The sequence below is a fragment of the Musa acuminata genome, chromosome BXJ1-1, assembly GCF_036884655.1.
Source record: "Musa acuminata AAA Group cultivar baxijiao chromosome BXJ1-1, Cavendish_Baxijiao_AAA, whole genome shotgun sequence".
Taxonomy (NCBI): Eukaryota; Viridiplantae; Streptophyta; class Magnoliopsida; order Zingiberales; family Musaceae; genus Musa; species Musa acuminata.
In genome coordinates this window covers 33,872,474-33,891,149 of record NC_088327.1, presented here as the reverse complement: position 1 = coordinate 33,891,149, position 18,676 = coordinate 33,872,474, and the positions used below count along the sequence as shown (strand labels likewise).

Here is an 18,676-nt window from a genome sequence, read left to right as displayed (position 1 = left end):
AGTAGGTCAAAACCTGATGGAAACAAATTGAAATTTTCATGAAACCTTTGAATTGCTTTTAGATGGACAAAAATATAACAACTATTTTTATTTTAAGAAATTCATTTGATATTTTTCTAATATTTGTAGATTGTGAATACTCTGACTTTTTTTAATTTATTTAATTTTTGATAAAATTTGTTAAAATGTCATGCTTTCCTTCAATATTTATTGTGTAACATTTGAGTTTCTATACAATTTTCAAAAATATTCTGAATATGTGTTTCAAAAAACATGTTTTTCAGGGCAATTCAAAAGTAGTATAATAGGATCAGAACTTGATTAAAACAGATGGAAACTTCTTAGGAAACCTTTGGATTGCTCCCAGATGGACAAATTTATAATTTTTTTTATTTTAGAGATTTTATTTGATATTTTTCTGATATTTTCATATTATGAATACTTAGATTTTTTTATTTTTTGACGAAATTTGATGCCTCCATGGAATATTTCGTAATGTTTGAGCTTCTAAATAGGTTAGACTAAAAAATCATGATTTAGAACCACTTATACTTTTCAATTGCTTTTAGATAGACATATATATATATATATATATATATATATATATATATATATATATATATATATATATATATATATATATATATATGTGTGTGTGTATATATATATACATATATATATATATATATATACACATATATATATGTATACATATATATATATATATATATACACATATATATATGTATACATATATATATATATATATATATATATAATTTTAGAAAATTTATTTGATATTTTTAGAGTATTTTTCAAATTATGAATACTCTGGAAATTTTTAATTTCTTTAATTTTCTAACAAAATACCAATGCTTTCATTCAATATTTGGTAACATTTGAGCTTCTAAATAAGTTTAAAATCTATTTTAAAAGTGTGGTCCAAAGACTAGCTAGAAAAAAGTTTACAACGTAACCAATGTTGCTTTAAGAATAATAATCTACGTTTGTGGGGGTAAATTATGCGAGCACAAGTTACTTTATTTTGACTAGGAATTCAACTTTTGAAGTAATTTTATGTATCTTTAGATCTTTTCATTACGGATGTCATTTTTTTTATTTTGGTTAATTTTAACTTTTTTTAAGAATATGTTTGTTTTTATTATAATAACAATAAAGAATCTTAAGTCGCAGATATTCCTCCACTAAGTTAAGATATCATTTCTTAAGTATTAAAAGATATTCGATCTTATAACATAAGTCCATCTCTTTCATATGAATTCATAGTATTCAGATCTCATCGACTATATACTAGAAAGACGAAGAAATTCGATAAGTAAATGAAAACTTAAAAAAAAAGTGCTCAAGATATGAAAGAAACGCGAATTCAATCGCAAATGTTGTTGGATGAAAGAGCTTCTCGAATAAATAATATAGGATAAATTAAAAAAAAAATCTTTTATCATATGATTTTTATATTTATATTTATATATTTAATAATAATATAGCCATCTTATTTTGAGAGAAGCATTAGGAATGATATCTTTTGTAACTTTTTTGATGTTATGCTATCGAAAGCTTTCAGTGTATCTATATATGACATTGGATGTACTGTACCGGAGATTGATACTATAATTTTTATATCAATTAATATGATTAATATATATATATATATATTTATTTTTTTATTTATGAATTGCGAGCTATCATTGTGGTTAGTATATCATAGTAATTATCTTTCATTATATAAAAGTACTTATTTATATAAAGGAATAATAGTATAAATATATAAATTATTACTGTAATTGAATAATAAAATCTACTACTGTAATTAGATAATTACAGTAATAACTAAGCTATTACAGTGGTTTTTCTTTACAGGATAAATGTGTGTAGTTGAATAATCACGATAATAACTAAACTATTACGGTGATTTTTATTCGTAAGATAAAAGCATCTATTACTCGAGTTATGGAAATTTAGTGATATATGAACTATTGATGTGGTCTTCATTTGAAGGGAAAAAATATCTAACATGTAGACCTTTACCTGCAGTTGCAAAACCCATAGTTATATCTTATATATACATATATATATACATATATACATATATACATATATACATATATACATATATATATACATATATACATACATATATACATATATACATACATATATATATATATATATATATATATATATATATATATATATATATATATATATATATATATATATATATATATATATAGCTCCAGTTAAAAGTACAAGGATATACAAATAAATAACTGTAGCTAAAAGTATTATTTGTTGTGGTGACATTTTGTCAAATTGTAAAGAATATTAGAAATACCACCAGTATTCATAATATGAAAATACTAGAAAAATATCAAATAAATATTCTAAAATAAAAATAATAATATTTTTGTCAAAGGTTTTCTAAAAATTTTAACTTGTTTTGATTTTGTTTGACCTAGTTATATTATTTTTGAATTATATCTAAAAAAATTATAAGTGGGTTACCAAAATTTCAACAAAGAAGCTCAAATGTTATAAAATATTATATGAAATCATTAAATTTTATATAAAATTTAAAAATTAGAGTATTCACAATATGAAAATATTTAAAAACCAAATAAATTATCTGAAATTAAAAAAAGTTATATTCTTGTCCATCTAATAACAGTTCAAAGGTTTCAGGATAATTTTAATTTGTTTTTATTTGACACAATTACATTGCTTTTGAATTGTCCCAAAAATAATATAAGTAGGTCTAAATCATGAGTTTTTTTTGGACAACACATTTGGAAACGAGCATGATATTTTATCGAATTATATCTAAAAAGTTATTCATATTAAGTTTTAATAAAAAAAATTTGAAAGACATGTGTCACTAGCTAATCTAATGTTGTCACCTAAGTTTGTTCTATGAATAACACATAAATCTTTTTGATACATGGTTGTCACATTATCATTTTTATATTAGTCAAATCTAATATATTAAAGGAGAAACTAAAGGAGAGAAACTTAGTTACCGGAAGAGAAGAAACGAGGAATTGAAAATATCAAATAAACTTCATGAATTATAATTTTATCCATTTAAAGGTTTTTGAAAGTTTTAGCTTTTGAAGTAAAATAAAAATAAAAAAAATAATTGAGGGTTTACTTTTTTTATTTTAAAAATTCGAGACCCTACGAGGGATAATTTTGGTAAAAAGAGAGGAATTTTATTAAACTAAAAGACTTTCTTATTTTTTTATTTATATTTTTTTTATTACAGCAAATTCCTGATGAATGGACATCGACAAACCAACGGTCAAAGACGATCGACGTTGCCCATCACCAACTTCCCAGGTGACGACAGTGACTGTCATCGATGCAAGATCGGTGATCGCAATCTGTAGATGGCGACAGCTGCGTTCTGCTGTCAAGGGAGTGGGCGTGCGGGCCCCACCCCGCTGCGCCACGGCGACCGTGGGGCCCGTCGCCGGGGGAGCGCCAGCTGCGGTGGCTGTGCTCTCCACGCTGGTGTCTGCTCTCCTTTTGCCTGCAGGTTCCCTTCTCGCCTTCTTGTCTTCGTCGCCCTGTTTCCTATTCCTTCTCCCTGTCGACCGAACGAGGAACTTTTTCTCTTTCGTTCCAGAAAACGGGGGAAAGCTGCGCTCCTCGGAGGTCCGGCGGTTCCACCACCACCAACTGGACCTGGTAAACGTTTGCTGCTTCTCTCTTAAAGTTCGTACCTCCGCTAGAACTTCCCAGAGACTGAAAATAGAGGATCTTTTTAGCTCGGGAGTTCATTGTTCTAACTTCGATTTTTGAGTGAAAGCTCAGTAATTTTCATGCTGTTTATTGGTTTGGCCTTTCTAAAGGTTCCCCACTTCGTGAGGAGGAAAGAAAAATCAAATATTTCTGATGTACGAAGTTTTGATTTCTGGGAGAAGCACATATATGTTTCACTTGGTGTTCTTTGTTTCCGATGGATCAAATAAATGCAAAAGAGTTGTTCGTACCTCTGATAGAACCTCCCAGAGACTGAAAAAGGAGGATCTCTTTAGCTCGGGAGTTTATTGTTGTAGCTTCGGTTTTTGAGTGAAAGCTCAGTAATTTTCATGCTGTTTATTGGTTGGCCTTTCTAAAGTTTCCCCTCTTCGTGAGGAGGAAAGAAAAATTAAGTATTTCTGATGTACAATGTTTTGATTTCTGGGAGAAGCGCATATATGTTTCACTTGGTGTTCTTTGTTTCCGATGGATCAAATAAATGCAAAAGAGTTGAGATTTGGTCTTAACTAGCTTTCTTATTTATTATTATATCCAGGATTGCGCACGGGGGTCATCCAGTAGTACAAGTGGAGGAGGAAGAAGAACGACATGGGAAGGAGAGGGAAGTGGTTTATTGCTGTCAGCAGAGCATTCAACCCTGAGAGCAATGAGAAAAAAACCCAGGTTAGAATTCTTATTCAGGTTTCCTCTGGCTTCTGAGATGTCCCTGTCAAATTCTTTTGTCATCAAGTTGTTTACTTTCTTCTTCATTTAACCAGAAGAGCCACAAATCTAAGAGGAAATGGAAATTGAGGAGACCCAAACATTATCTTCCGGTCCCTTCTGAAGTGGCAGAGAAATCATTTACTGATGCCACCAAACCGCCGGATTGTCATCTTTCACAGGGCATTAAATTGGTGAAAGTGGAGGATGAACACAGCAAGAATGCCTACAATGTGGCTCTCACCAGTGCTGCTGCAGCAGAAACTGCAGATGTTGCTGCTCAGGCTGCGGCAGCGGTTGTTGGACTCACCATCACAAGACTTATGGGCAAGTCGAGAGAAGCGGCTGCAGCAATCAAGATCCAGACTGCTTTTCGTGGGTACCTGGTATAACATCATTATACTTGATTCGATCTTATTGTATAAGTTTGGTTCTTCCATGCTTGATTCGTTTGTAGATTTCACAGTTCACTAGATATGGAAGTCTTTTATGAAGCAAAAGTTGGCTACATAGATTTTCATTCAGAAACATAAGGCATGCTAATAAAGAATGCAATTTAGGGTTACTTAACTTCCTTCTGTTATTATTGGGTAACAAAGAAAGAAGGCCTTGCATGGTCCTACATGCTGTAATTTTCTTGATAGATTAACTTATCTCTTTCGATCTATTTTTGTTATTTAATCGATGGCTATAGATACTATAAGGTTTTGTTAAGATGATGTGTGAATTTAATGGTCTTCTGTCAAAGGAACTTTGTAGAGCTTTACAATAATTTTGATATATTGATATTGGGCACTTTTGGGAAACAGATGAATCTAATTTACTGTGTATGAAATTAGATTCATCTAACATGTGTATGAAAACAACACTAAACTGCCCCCATCTTTTTATGTTTTCTTACAAGCTCTTTAATAATTGGTTCCTCCCATTCTGATTCCTTAAATCATGTGTTTTTGGTACGATGTAGAGCCAACAATGTCTTCCTACCATCAACTATGTATGCATGGCCTGATCTGCGATTTTCTTTATGCGTTCATGAATGTGTTTAACAATGAGCTGGCTTTTCAAAGATTTTAGTGTTATTTATGGTTCAACATACTGTCACGGACTTAGCTGGTTTTGCCTAAGTTGTGCGGCACCCTCGCGCGTCCGTCCGCAAAGGTCAGCCTCCCCGAAGCCTCCCATTGTCCCTTAGGACCAACAAAAGAGAGAACGGGTTAAAGAAAACGCCTCAATCGGGATCCACAAGCAAACATGTCCGAAAAACACTTCATAGACAATGCAAATTACAAACAGACTTTACAAGCTCTGAACAGTTGCACAACAAAGGGTAAAATGGTCCATTACAGACCGAAAAGCTCTCGCACGTGTCCACATGACACAACCTTTATTTACAAGCCTTAAGAGGCCACCAACCTAACTCAAATGGGACTTTGAAGCCTTCGGCCGCCCCTCTATATGCTGTACAAGGCATGAACATGCCAAAAGACACGGACACACATAAGCATTACATCCAACATCTTGTTTAGAAGTTTGTCCGTGACATTCTCCCCCACTTATCCCTTCGACGTCCTCGTCGAAGCCTTTGTGAACACTGCAACTCTTCGCCTTTGCTGAGTCTTCAATCTTCCGCTCCAGCTACAATGCGCCTCCTGGCTCCCAGCTGCTCTCCGCTGCTGTTTTTTTAGTAGTCGAACCTTTGATCCGCCATGCTGCTTCAACTCACCAATGACTCTGACTCTGGTGTGGGGTTGGCTGAGTTGTGTTGATCCTTGTTGATTCTTGCGGATCTCCCAGATGAAGGAAAAGACCATCCTTACTGCGCCAGTCTCTCAAAATTTTCTCATGCTGCTTGAACTGGGTGGATGCTTGTTGGAGCTTTAACGAGCATCGTCTCGCAACCTTCTGAAGTTTTGGGTCCTTCCTCCACAAAATCTGCTCATTGACTCTTCTTTCAGTTAGTTGTCACATCCAAGTAGGTTCGCATCACTTCTGCTTTCGATTAGCATTTCGTTGGGAAATGAAGCGGACAATCTACTCTCAATAGCACTGATCACCGTTGGTGAGGATTTGACAACTATTGTCTTCCGTTATCTTCGAAGGGTCTTTGAACTTGTGCAGAGCTCCTCTGCTGGATAGATAAGAGAATTGGGGTACTCAGTTTCGCCCATCCTTTTAAGAGTTTAGAAGGCAAAGGTTACTTGACTTCGCCCGCCTCCTCGAGGTTGTACTTCATGCATTGAGCTGGTTACTAGCCTTCGCCTGCTCTTTGCTCACACTTCTGAAGCACTTGAAGTGTTTGCACTCATTGCGTTGAGTTAGCTACTGTTATTCACCTTCTCAATGCCATCGAACTTCTGGAATGCAGGAAGTTTTCACCCCAACTTGGAGTAATTCTCTGATAGATGAGGTCGCCTCTGGGATTGTACCGTCTTCTCCATCAACCCTACCGCCTACTCCACTGAGTAGCAAAGGTACAGCATCGCGTACTGCTTGCTTCGTTCCTTGGTCGTGCACTCCTGCATGACCCGGAGTCCTTCACTTACGGCTATCTTGATGAGAAACTTGTTGACACCGGTCTTACGAAGTTTCTTGGCCTCTGCCCTTCAGCCTTGTCTCGGTACTTGGAGATTGCCTCTGCATGCTTCACCTCCTCGGCCCCTTTCACGACCAAGCGCTCTCCCTCCATGAGAGCAAGGGATCAATGACTTGCACGGAAGTCCCGCTTCTACGGTACCATGGCGCTGACATGCCCATGGCCCTACTATCCGTCGCCTCGCATCTGCATCCCTTTTCTTCACGATCAGTAGATATGTCTCCGTGGCACTCCTCTGAGTCCACCTCCATTCTAACTGATTCTTGATTTTGGGTAGCTAAGTCCCTCTGGACTCGTCGTCGCTTCCTCGCCACTTTCGACCTCCTGCTTCAACACCTCTGTGTTCTTCAAGCAGTCTGTTTGGTCGATGGAAAGACAGACTGCAACTCCCATGCATGGCCTCTGCCATCACATTATAGGGTTTGCACCGATTCTGTTCTCCTTAGCTTCCTTGGTAGCAACGTTCGCTTACTCGACCTTGTCCTTTGACTTGTCGGGCTCCCTTAAGCGAATATGAGCTCTGGAGCAGTCCAACTCTCCAGCTGCTTCGATCATACCTCTGCATGATCAAGTCCCTCTCATGGGACTCACTGGTACTTGCATTCGAACTTTTTCCCTTGGTGGAACACAACCCCCATATGCCGATGACCAAGGTTTTCATCCGATGCAAAATTCGATGCACGCACGGAAGACCCGCCTCTGCGGTACCATGGCCTTCACTCCTTGAATCCATAGCCCTTCTCGCCGTCGTGTTGTTCACCGAAGTGGAGCTTCCAGTAGCTCCCGATCATACCTCCATATGATCTAGTCCCTCACGGGTCTAGATTGTGTGTATCGCATTGCCACGAACTGTTCCACCACGATCCGCTGCACCATGTCGCCTCCTGGTGACATCTCCATTGCATTCTGATCCCTGTGGAATAAACTCGAATTGTGAACCCTCCATGTGTGGCCTTTGCCAATACATCGCAGGGCCTCTTCCACCTTCGATTTTGTTCGCTCCTTTGGCAATCGACCTTCATCCACCCATTCTTGGGTCACACCTAGATGAAGCACCGCTCTAGGACAGTCCGTCGCCTAGTAGCTCCCGAAGTCCACCGACTTCGCTGTAATTTGTGCACCATTGCCTGGATCCTGGGCCTCTGCCCCTACCAGCACAATCTCCGCTGCGCACTGCTTCCTTCATAGTAACTCGAATGGCAACACTGTGGCATATTCTTCAAGAGTACCCGCCTCTGCATCCTCTTGCCCCGTGCTAAGGTCTTCTGAACTCAACTTCGCCTCTGCAAATTGAGTCACCTTAGTTCCTCCATCAAATGCTCCTCCGAGATAAGGTGCATGTGCCCAGAAGCTCCCTTCGTCTTTGGCACCATGCAAGATGAGTCCACTCCGTCAGAATGAAGAACCCATGGAACAACATGATCCTGCTCTTGCCTCTGCAAGAGTTCATGTCCTTGACCTCTATCTAAGGAAAGCACTGTGCCTCTGCTCCATGTTCCAACTTCTCTGCTGGCTCCCTTCATGCGGCTTGGGTACTTCGCCAAGTTACACCCAAGTTGCTCCGCTCCTCGTTTTTGCATTGAGTCGATGGTGGCCCTCGCGCCCACCATTCCACGGGTCAGCCCTCCCTTGAGTCCGATCTCCATATCGACTCTAAGTGTGCCTTCATTTAAGTTGCTTCAGGTCGCTCCCCCACTTGATCTTGCAATGCATCCACCAATGCATTCTCTCGAGCGAGATCATGCGATAACTCCTCGCTGCTTGCTTAGTCCATCGAGCTTCGTGGAGTTGTTGTTTGTGAGGTACTCCTCCTCAACATGTGAAGTCCGTCTCACATGATTCTCCCTCTGGAGAGCCGAGACTTATCCCTCCTGGATAACTGTCCCGTTGGAGCAACATCTCTCTTCGTTTCGGAGACCACCATCCCCTTGGACTACTCCGATCTGCTGAACAAACTGTGCATTGTTCTGCCTCTTGCAAACGCACTTGCTAGATTGCGCCTCCACGTCAATACAGCCACCGCTGCACCCCTCGAGGCCTAGCAACATGCTGAACTCGTTGCACACTTCAGCCTCCTCCGGACGTATCCTTCGCATGCCGAAGAGAAAGTTTCAATGCTCCATGGCGCCGAGTCTCGGTCGCCTTGGGATGGCCACGAACATTCCATCGTCCGCATACAAGCCCATGCATGAGTACCGAATTCTTCGAGTTAGCAATTCCCCTCACCTCTGTGAGCTTTGCACAACTCTTTCGGTCGCTGAGCAACTCATTCCACTTTGCATGGTCTCATCCTTTGCCAAGCGCCTCGCTTGCCTTGAGCACCATCAAGTATAGTTGTCAACGTTGAGCCGTAGCTCAAACTCAGCCATCCCAACCTTTGTGCGCTCCGCATTCTTCCAAGCTTGCTTGTTCTCGTGGTGCCTCTTGCGCGAAGGGTTAGCCATTCCTCTGAATGCCAATGTTAGATGCCCGCTCCTCTGAGCGACTCTTTTCCCTACATCTCCATGCCCGTTTTCCCTCAAACGGTCGCGCGTTGCTGACTGCCCTCAACGTAGCCCCGCTAGGTCCCCCACGTTTGCATGTCAAGTGTTTCTATGAGTGCTTGTCCCGCTCTGATACCATCTGTCACGGACTTAGCTGGTTTTGCCTAAGTTGTGCGGCACCCTCGCGCGTCCGTCCGCAAAGGTTAGCCTCCCCGAAGCCTCCCATTGTCCCTTAGGACCAACAAAAGAGAGAACGGGTTAAAGAGAACACCTCAATCGGGATCCACAAGCAAACATGTCCGAAAAACACTTCATAGACAATGCAAATTACAAACAGACTTTACAAGCTCTGAACAGTTGCACAACAAAGGGTAAAATGGTCCATTATAGACCGAAAAGCTCTCGCACGTGTCCACATGACACAACCTTTATTTACAAGCCTTAAGAGGCCACCAACCTAACTCAAATGGGACTTTAAAGCCTTCGGCCGCCCCTCTATATGCTGTACAAGGCATGAACATGCCAAAAGACACGGACACACATAAGCATTACATCCAACATCTTGTTTAGAAGTTTGTCCGTGATAATACGGTCTAGAATCAGACTTGTAATGGTGACCATCTTGTGTCAAATGTAATCTTCTAAGCTTTGCTTCTTCAGTTGTCCCTGCTATGTGAAGCTACTTTTTGTTTTTTTTTCTCAGTTTATTCTTCAATTTGAATTGTTACTTTTATGCCTAAACCTTTCATCAGGCAAGGATAGCACTGCAAGGCTTGAGGAGACTTGTCAGGTTGAAGACATTAGTTGACGGTAATGCTGCCAAGCATCAGACGTCAAACACATTACACTGCATGCAAACACTGGCCAGAGTTCAGTCACAGATACGCTCAAGGAGGATCAGAATGAGAGAAGAAAACCAAGCTCTGCAAAGGCAGCTACAGCTGAAACATGAAATGGAACTTGAGAAACAAAAAGTAAATGCCTAAATTCATTTTCCACTAATTATACAAAATCTATTCATGCTTCGGTTTTTTATAGCTATCTGCCTATCCATCAAAACACTATCTGCACCAAGATAACTGATATGCATGAAGATCACCGATAGTTATGGTGGCGTATGTTTGGCTAGATCTATATTGTAGTTTGCAAGTAGTCAAAAGGACATTTAAATGGAATCTGGATGGATGCAAACACTATCTGCACAAAGATTACTGTTGGTTATGGTAAAGTATGTTCAGCTAGGTGTAGATTATTGTAAGTAGTCAAAGGGACATTTCAGTGGAGTCTAGATGGATGTAACACACCTTCGTCATTCATTAATTTATTTTACAACAATGAGTAGTTTGTTCCAAACTACTTGGGATTGGTTGCATGAACATCTTCCTGCCAGACCATGGCAAGGTTTATCCTTTGCCAATTGGGCAATATCACAGTAGTGTATTATTATAGAGAGTATAACCTACTCGGGTAGGGTTGCATATGCTCCTCAGAACCCATGTGTGTAGAAGTAGAACCTTATATGTTGAGTTGCCTTTTTTTCGCCAATTGAAGGCGATATCGCTGATTAAACCAAGAGGCAAAAATATTCTTTTGATTGTTTTGTAGTATAAATTTCTTTGGTCTTTCTCTAAAGGTGCAGTATGATAAATGTGCAAAGTAAGAAATAAATGTGCAGCATAGGTTAAGAATTAAATGATTATTTAGATTAATAAGCAGAAAAAAGAGTCCAGTATATAATCTGACTGCAACATAATTTACAGTCAGGATCTGATTGCAACATAGTGCACATTCAATTCATGTAACTTGTAATTTCCACTTCAAAGTGAAGGACTGCCTCTTTAAATGATCTCAAATATTAAGTATTCCTATTGAGCTGTTTAATCAAGCTGTAGCTATATTTGAAACTGTTTCTTCAAGAAAAGGAAATATATTATTTGCATCAATAATGTGGTGCCTATGTCTTTTAACATTTAAATTCTTTTCACATTGACTTATGAGAGCTCTTTTTTGTTTTTGATGGTACTAGGTAGGAGAGGAATGGGATGACAGTCTCTGGTCAAAAGAACAAATCGAAGCAAATCTAGTTAACAAGCAAGAGGCTGCTATAAGAAGAGAAAGGGCACTAGCGTATGCATTTTCTCATCAGGTACTGGGCATTGACTCCACATTTTCTTAAATGTCCTTGTTGTTCTCGATCCTTGAGTTCTATGTCTTGGTGGTATCAGTTCCATTTTCAAACTAAAAATCTACTTTTTCCATATATATAACTTTGGTTTTTCATAGTTCCTAATTGCATAAAGTAGTCGATATAAAGATTTAACCCCAGAAGAGTTGCTCTGAAGCAGTGGAAGAACTCTTCAAGAGAAGTAACCCCGACATTCACAAACCCAAACAATCCACAATGGGGTTGGAGCTGGTTGGAGCGCTGGATGGTATCTAGGCCATGGGAGAACTACAATGCAATAAACAAAGATGTCAATGACCACGCAAAGAAAGCAAGCCCAAGAGTTGGGGAGCAAATAATCAAATTATATGCACATCAGGATACCAATTTGCAAAGGACTCCAGTGGATCATCAGAAGTCAAGCCATTCCTCCAGCCACCATTCACCCTTGACACCCCCTTCCAAACACTCATCTGCAGGAAAAGAGAAATCAGTGAGCTCAAGAGCTGCCGCCACTGACGACTCGAGAAGCATGGCCAGCTTGCAATCAGGGCGTCGAAGGAGGCAAAGTATTGCAGGGTCATCATTCGGGGATGATGCAAGCCTAGCAAGCTCTCCCAGCATCCCAAGCTACTTGGCATCGACAGAATCAGCAAGGGCCAAATCTCGGTTCCAGAGGCCACCAAATAACAATGTGGAAACTCCCGAGAGGGGATCTGTTAATGCGGTAAAGAAGCATCTTTCGTATCCAGTGGCGGATAAGTGCAGCATATTGTCTCCAGCAAGAATTAGGCGCAATTCAAGTCCTCCGAAACTGGATGTTGCCCCACTGAAAGATGTAACTACGTGCGTCGAGCAAACAAGCAACGGTGGGAGCAGGTAGCCTGCTCTAGCAGCAACTGACAGAAGTGCCTGGTGGTGAGTATGGTGCAAACACCGAACTTGTTTATTGTACTATCGATATTGGTGTGAAATTGGTCTTGAGTGAGAGCAGTTTGAGGTGGATTGCACAACTATTTCTATGATTTCTTGAGCTTTCTTGTGTATTGTTTCTGAACATATGGAACTAAGAACAGACATTGAGACAACTGTTGATGTTCTGCTGTCATCTGTTGCCTTCCACTTGATGATTTTATGCTGTCATATCTTGAGATCTGACCATGTTTGGTACGAACATAGCGTTTCAGGATGCATATAATAGGAAAACATTTGAGATCATGCAAGGATCTTATTTGTCTTCCTCGAGTATTCATGCTTTAGTTAGATTTTGAAAGATCTTCTAGACGAGCTTTTGGATTAACAAGATCATCATACCACACATGCATATTATTATTCTGATATTTTTACAATGACCAAAGTATCCACACTAATTCACCACCTCTTTGGGCAAAGTTTGGTCATCATAAACTCCATTGCATTTGGGTTCCATAAACAAAAATTAGATCATCCAAAATAACGTAAATAAAATAGTTAACATTGCAAGAATTTCCTCAACGAATTATGAAGTCCGAATGAAAACAATAACCCGATCGGTTATAGTTAATTGCATATTTATTTCAATTAACTATGTATCAGGTTTTATTGTCAAAATTATTTACAATGACAAACAACGACACTATCCCAAATAGTCTATGAGTACAAAAACTATTTACAAAAGAAGTCTAAAATATCATAATTGGTGGGTGGGCTTAACCTCACATCTGATTTATTAAAAAAACGAAAAAAAAAGAAATAGGGAAGTGGAGACGTGCGCGAGTGGGAGAGGAGAGAGAAAGGTAAGGTTTTGGGGTTTTTTTTGTTAGTCGATAAAGTGGTTAAATTTATCGATTCTGATCCAAATTTTATGTAAAAATTTTTATAATAAGTTATACAATCTTAACGGTACCGATCTACGATTTCTCCTCTTTGAAATGCTTTTATGCTATATTCACTTGGTGAAATTTAAAAAATTTCTTTCATGAAATACATCGGTGATGATGATGATGTGTTATTGTTAAATCAAAATATGTATTCTTGATGTTATCATGATCCTCTAATTATTTTAGAAAAAAATTATTATAAATCTATTATCATAATTGGTGATAGTTGAAGTTTGAAGTGGATTGCGGTCTCGTGATTTTTCCGGGTTTTTCATGTAAAAATTTGGTGTCTCACTTTATGATTAATTAATTATTCTACTATTTATGTTAGTTAATATTTATTTTTCGTAATAAGTTAGTATTTTGATGAGAAACTCATTTTGATATTAAAAAAGAGAAAAAATGTTCCATTATAATAGTTTTTCCCAATTAAGTAGTATCAAAACTAGGTTATTTGATGCTAGTTTTTCTTTTGTGATTGAAATGGAAGAGTCATGATTAAATTGAACTCATCAAATTATTCCATTTGGAGGTGTATGATGAAAAATTTACTTTATTACAAAGATTTGTATAAGCCCATCAAAATTAAAGATAAACATTCTACTATGGAATATAAGAATGAGAGATTCAACATAGAAAAGCTATTGCCTACATTAGAAGAAGGATATATATATAAATTTACATGAGCATAGTTTTGATAAAACCAGATGTTGCTTGGCAAATGTTAAAAAATCTCTTTATGAAAAAGACAGTAAGAAATATAATTTCTCTCCTCAGAAGGCTTATCAATTTGAAGAATAAAGATGTTGATAATATTATTAAGCATATAAGTCTATTTTAGAGTCTTGCAAATAAGTTGATTGCTATAAAAATGAATATAAATGATGAGATGTAAGAATTGTTATTTCTCAAGTCTTTATTGGAAAGTTGAAAAATATATGTGATGATAATTTATAACTCCACGTTAGAGGAGACTCTAACTATAGATATAGTTAAAGACAATTTGCTAAATGAAGATGCTAGAAGGAAAGAATAAGGAGAATCTTCTTCTGATGCATTTATTTTTTAAAAACAAGATAGATATGGAAGAAGTCATAATAGAAATCCACATGATTATAGAGGAAGATTCAAGTCTAGAAGAGATATCAAGTGTTTCCACTATGATAGGCTAGGTCATTTGAAGAAAGAGTATATATTTTGGAAGCGATAACAGAATAAAAGGAAGAAAAATGAGAAAGAGACAAATACAGTTGTTGCTAAAAGTGATATCGTTATTGTTTGTGACGACGAATGTGTTAGTCTTGTAGCTTAGGATAGTAACTGGGTAATTGACTCTAAGGCTTCATTTTATGTTATTTCTCATAGTAATTTTTTTAGATTTTACACTACTAGTGATTTGGCAATATCAAAATGGGAAACAGTAGTGCATCTAAGATTATATGTATTGGAGATATTTGCTTAGAGACTGATATTGACAAATTGATACTCAAAGATATTAGATATGTTCTAGATATTCGTCTTAACTTGATATCTACAAGCAGATTTGATGATAAGGGATTTACACACTATTTTGGTGAAAGCAAATGGAAGCTCACTAAAGGTTCTTTAATTATGACGAGAGGAAAGAAGCTAAACTCTTGTTATGTCATGGAAGCTAAGCTATACAAAGAAGAGATTAATGCAATTCAAAAGGGTGAAAGCATAAATCTTTGGTATAAGAGGCTTGGTCATATTAGCGAAAAGGGACTTCAAACTCTTGCTAAAAAGTAGTTCTTACCATATTTGCAAGGTACATCTCTTAAATCTTGTGATCATTGCTTAGTTGAAAAAATACATAGAGTTGTCTTTCATACATATCTGTCATCTAGAAGATCAAATGTTATTGATTTGATTCACACTAATGTCTATACTAAGCAAACTAGAACTCTTGGATGTGTTCTTTATTTTGTTACTTTCATTGATTACCGTTCTAAAAAAAATTGGGCTTTTGCTTTGAAATCTAAAGATCAGGTACTCGATGTTTTCAAGCAGTTTCATATCAATAAACTAGCATAAATCTAAAGTGTGTTCAAGTAGGTAATGGTGGCAAGTACAAGGGTCTTTTTGAGAATTATTATAGGTTCTATGGTATTAAGCTTGAGAAAATAGTTCATAAAACTCCTCAGCAAAACAATGTGACAGAAATGATGAACAAAACCATTGAAGATATGATTAGGTATATGCTTTCCCATGCCAAATTACCTAAGTCATTTTTGGGGAAGGTTGTGAGAATTACAATTAATCTGATAAATCTTTCTCTATCAGTTCATTTGAAATGTGATGTTCCAAAGAGAGTATGGAAAGAAAAAAATTATATCTTATGATCACTTGAGAGTCTTTGGGTGTAAAATATTTGTCTATATTCCCAAAGATGAGAGGTCTCAGCTTGATAATTAGGCAAAAGTATATATTTTCTTGGGATATGATCGTGAAGAGTTTAGGTATAGATTATGTGATCCAATAAACAAGAAGATTATTAAAAGCATAGATGTTATGTTTCTTGAAGACTAATTGTTTGATGATGGTGATAATATTGAGAAGCCAAAAACCTCTATTTATATTCCTTGAAGTTTGGGTCAAATCTCTCCACTTGTAATTCATGATGATCTAGGGGGAGATAAAAAAAGAAGATTATGGTGAGAATGTTAGTGATAATACTTCTACAATTGATGATATTGAACCAATTGAACAATTTGAGCAAACACCTCCACCACCAATTGAAATTTCATTGAGAAGATCCACAAAAGAGTGATAACCATCTACAAAATATCCTCCATATGAGTATGTTATGTTTACTAATGGGGGAGAGCCAGAAACTTACCAAAAAATTATTCTACATGAGCACAAGAATGAAGAATGAGTGAGTTAAAACCATGCAAGAATAAATAAGATCCTTACTTAAGAACCACACATATGACTTGGTAAAGTTGCCTAAAAGAAAAAAATTCTCAAGAATAAATGGGTTTACAAAATAAAGACTGAAAATAATAGCCACAACAAAGATACAAAGCGTGACTAGTTGTGAAAGGATTTAGTTAGAAGAAATGTATTAATTTTGAAGAAATATTTTCTCTTGTAAAAATATTCTTTATCTAAGTTATTCTTGGTTTGGCTACCCATTTGAATTTACAAGTTGAGCAACTTGATGTAAAAATTATATTTCTTCATGGTGACTTAGAAGAAAAAATTTACATAGAGCAACCAGAAGGTTTTAAAGTCAAGAGAAAAGAAAATCTAGTGTGCAAGTTTAGGAAAAGCTTATATGGACTCAAACAAGCACCGAGATAGTAGTATAAAAAGTTTGATTCCTTTATCATGAGTCAAGGGTACAAAAGAACTACATCTGATCATTATGTGTTTACAAGAAAGTTTTCAAATGATGATTTTATTATTCTCCTACTATATATTGATGACATATTGATTGTTGGCCATGATGCTAGTAAAATTGAGAAGTTTAAAAAAGAGCTAAGTCTTTTATTATAAAAGATTTAGAATTGACAAAACAAATACTTGATATGAAGATTCTTCATAATAGGAACAATGGAAAGATTTCAATATCTCAATAGACATATATTGAAAAAGTTCTTAAAAGATTTAACACAAGTAAAGTCAAAGCAATTTGTTCTCGACTTGTAGGTCATTTCAAGTTTAGTTCAAAATAATATCCTACAAGTGAAAAAGAAAAAAAAATATTTTATTCATTTACAGTAGGTAGTTTGATATATGTTGTAGTTGTTACTAGACAAGATATAGCTCATGCAATTAGAATTGTCAATCAATTTCTCTCTAATATTAGTAAAGAATATTGGGCAGTAGTGAAATGGATATTAAGATATCTAGGAGGTACTTTTAAGTAGTGTTTATGTTTCGGAAGTGGTGAACCTGTGCTAGAGAGGTACACATGGCATGTGATACTAATTCCAAGAAGTTCACTTCGGGATTCTTGATGGTTTGTAAGGGGGAGCAATCTTTTAGCAGTCTAATTTACATAATTGTATTGCTTTATCAACCATAGAAGTAGAATACATAGTAATTACTGAAGCCTGTAAGAAAGCTTTATGAATGAAAAAGTTTCTACATGAATTAGGCTTGAAACGGGAAGGATATACTGTTTACTATGATAATAAGAGTGTCATTCATGTCTTCGAGAATTCAACATATCATTCTAGATCCAAGCATATTAATGTAAGATATCACTAGATTCCTGATATATTTGAGATGAAAGAATTGCACTCGGAAAAGATGCATACTAATGAGAATGAATTAAACATGTTGATAAAATCTTTACCTAAGGAGAAGCTTGAAGTATGTAAGTGAAGAGCAGGCTTAGTACAACCCACCATATAAGTTGGAAGGGGGAGAATTATTGGGTCTAGCCCATAGGTGGGCTTGGACGGATGGAAGAGGTGTGTGAATGGAGGAAACTATGGCGGCATAAGAAAAATAATAAAAAGAGAAGAGGAGAGAGAAAGTTAATGTTTTGAGACTTTTGATAGATGATCAAGTGGTTAAACTTTATTAGTTTTGACCTAAATTTTTTATAAAAAAATCTTGCAATAAGCTCTACAATCTTAATGGTACCAATATGTAGTTTATCCTATTTAAAATACGTTTATGCTATACCTACTTATCGAGATTTTAATTTTTTTTTTATGAAATATTATTGTTGAGCCAAGATATATGTTCTTGATGTTATTATGATCCTCTAGTTATTGTGAAGAAAACTTATTATAAACTGATTATTATTATTAGTGATAGTGGAAGTTTGAAGTAGATTACGGTCCTGTAATTTTTTTCACATTGGGTTTTTTACGTAAAAATTCGATGTCTTACTTTATTATTGATTTATTTTTGCTCTGGTTAATATTTACTTTTGGTAACGAGTTAGTATTTTGATGAAAAATCCATTTTGACACAGAAAAAAAATTATTTCACTATAATAATTTTTTTAAACAATAATTAACCTTACGTTTAAGCTAAAAAACAGGAATATACACTTTATGGTAGCAGAATAAACTTATATTGATTAGATAATTAGAGAATCATAGTC

At 36.4% G+C, this 18,676-nt stretch overlaps 1 protein-coding gene across 1 annotated transcript; it reads left to right on the top strand.

Moving 5' to 3' along the window:
* The first annotated feature begins 3,548 nt into the window (after positions 1-3,548).
* LOC135677936 (protein IQ-DOMAIN 3-like) lies at positions 3,549-12,816 on the top strand. Its single transcript, XM_065190344.1, has 6 exons — positions 3,549-3,708; positions 4,319-4,446; positions 4,542-4,871; positions 10,317-10,538; positions 11,591-11,710; positions 11,910-12,816. Exons 2-6 carry the CDS (start codon positions 4,372-4,374, stop codon positions 12,609-12,611), a joined length of 1,449 nt encoding a protein of 482 aa, XP_065046416.1. The 5' UTR covers positions 3,549-3,708; positions 4,319-4,371; the 3' UTR covers positions 12,612-12,816.
* Positions 12,817-18,676: the final 5,860 nt, after the last annotated feature.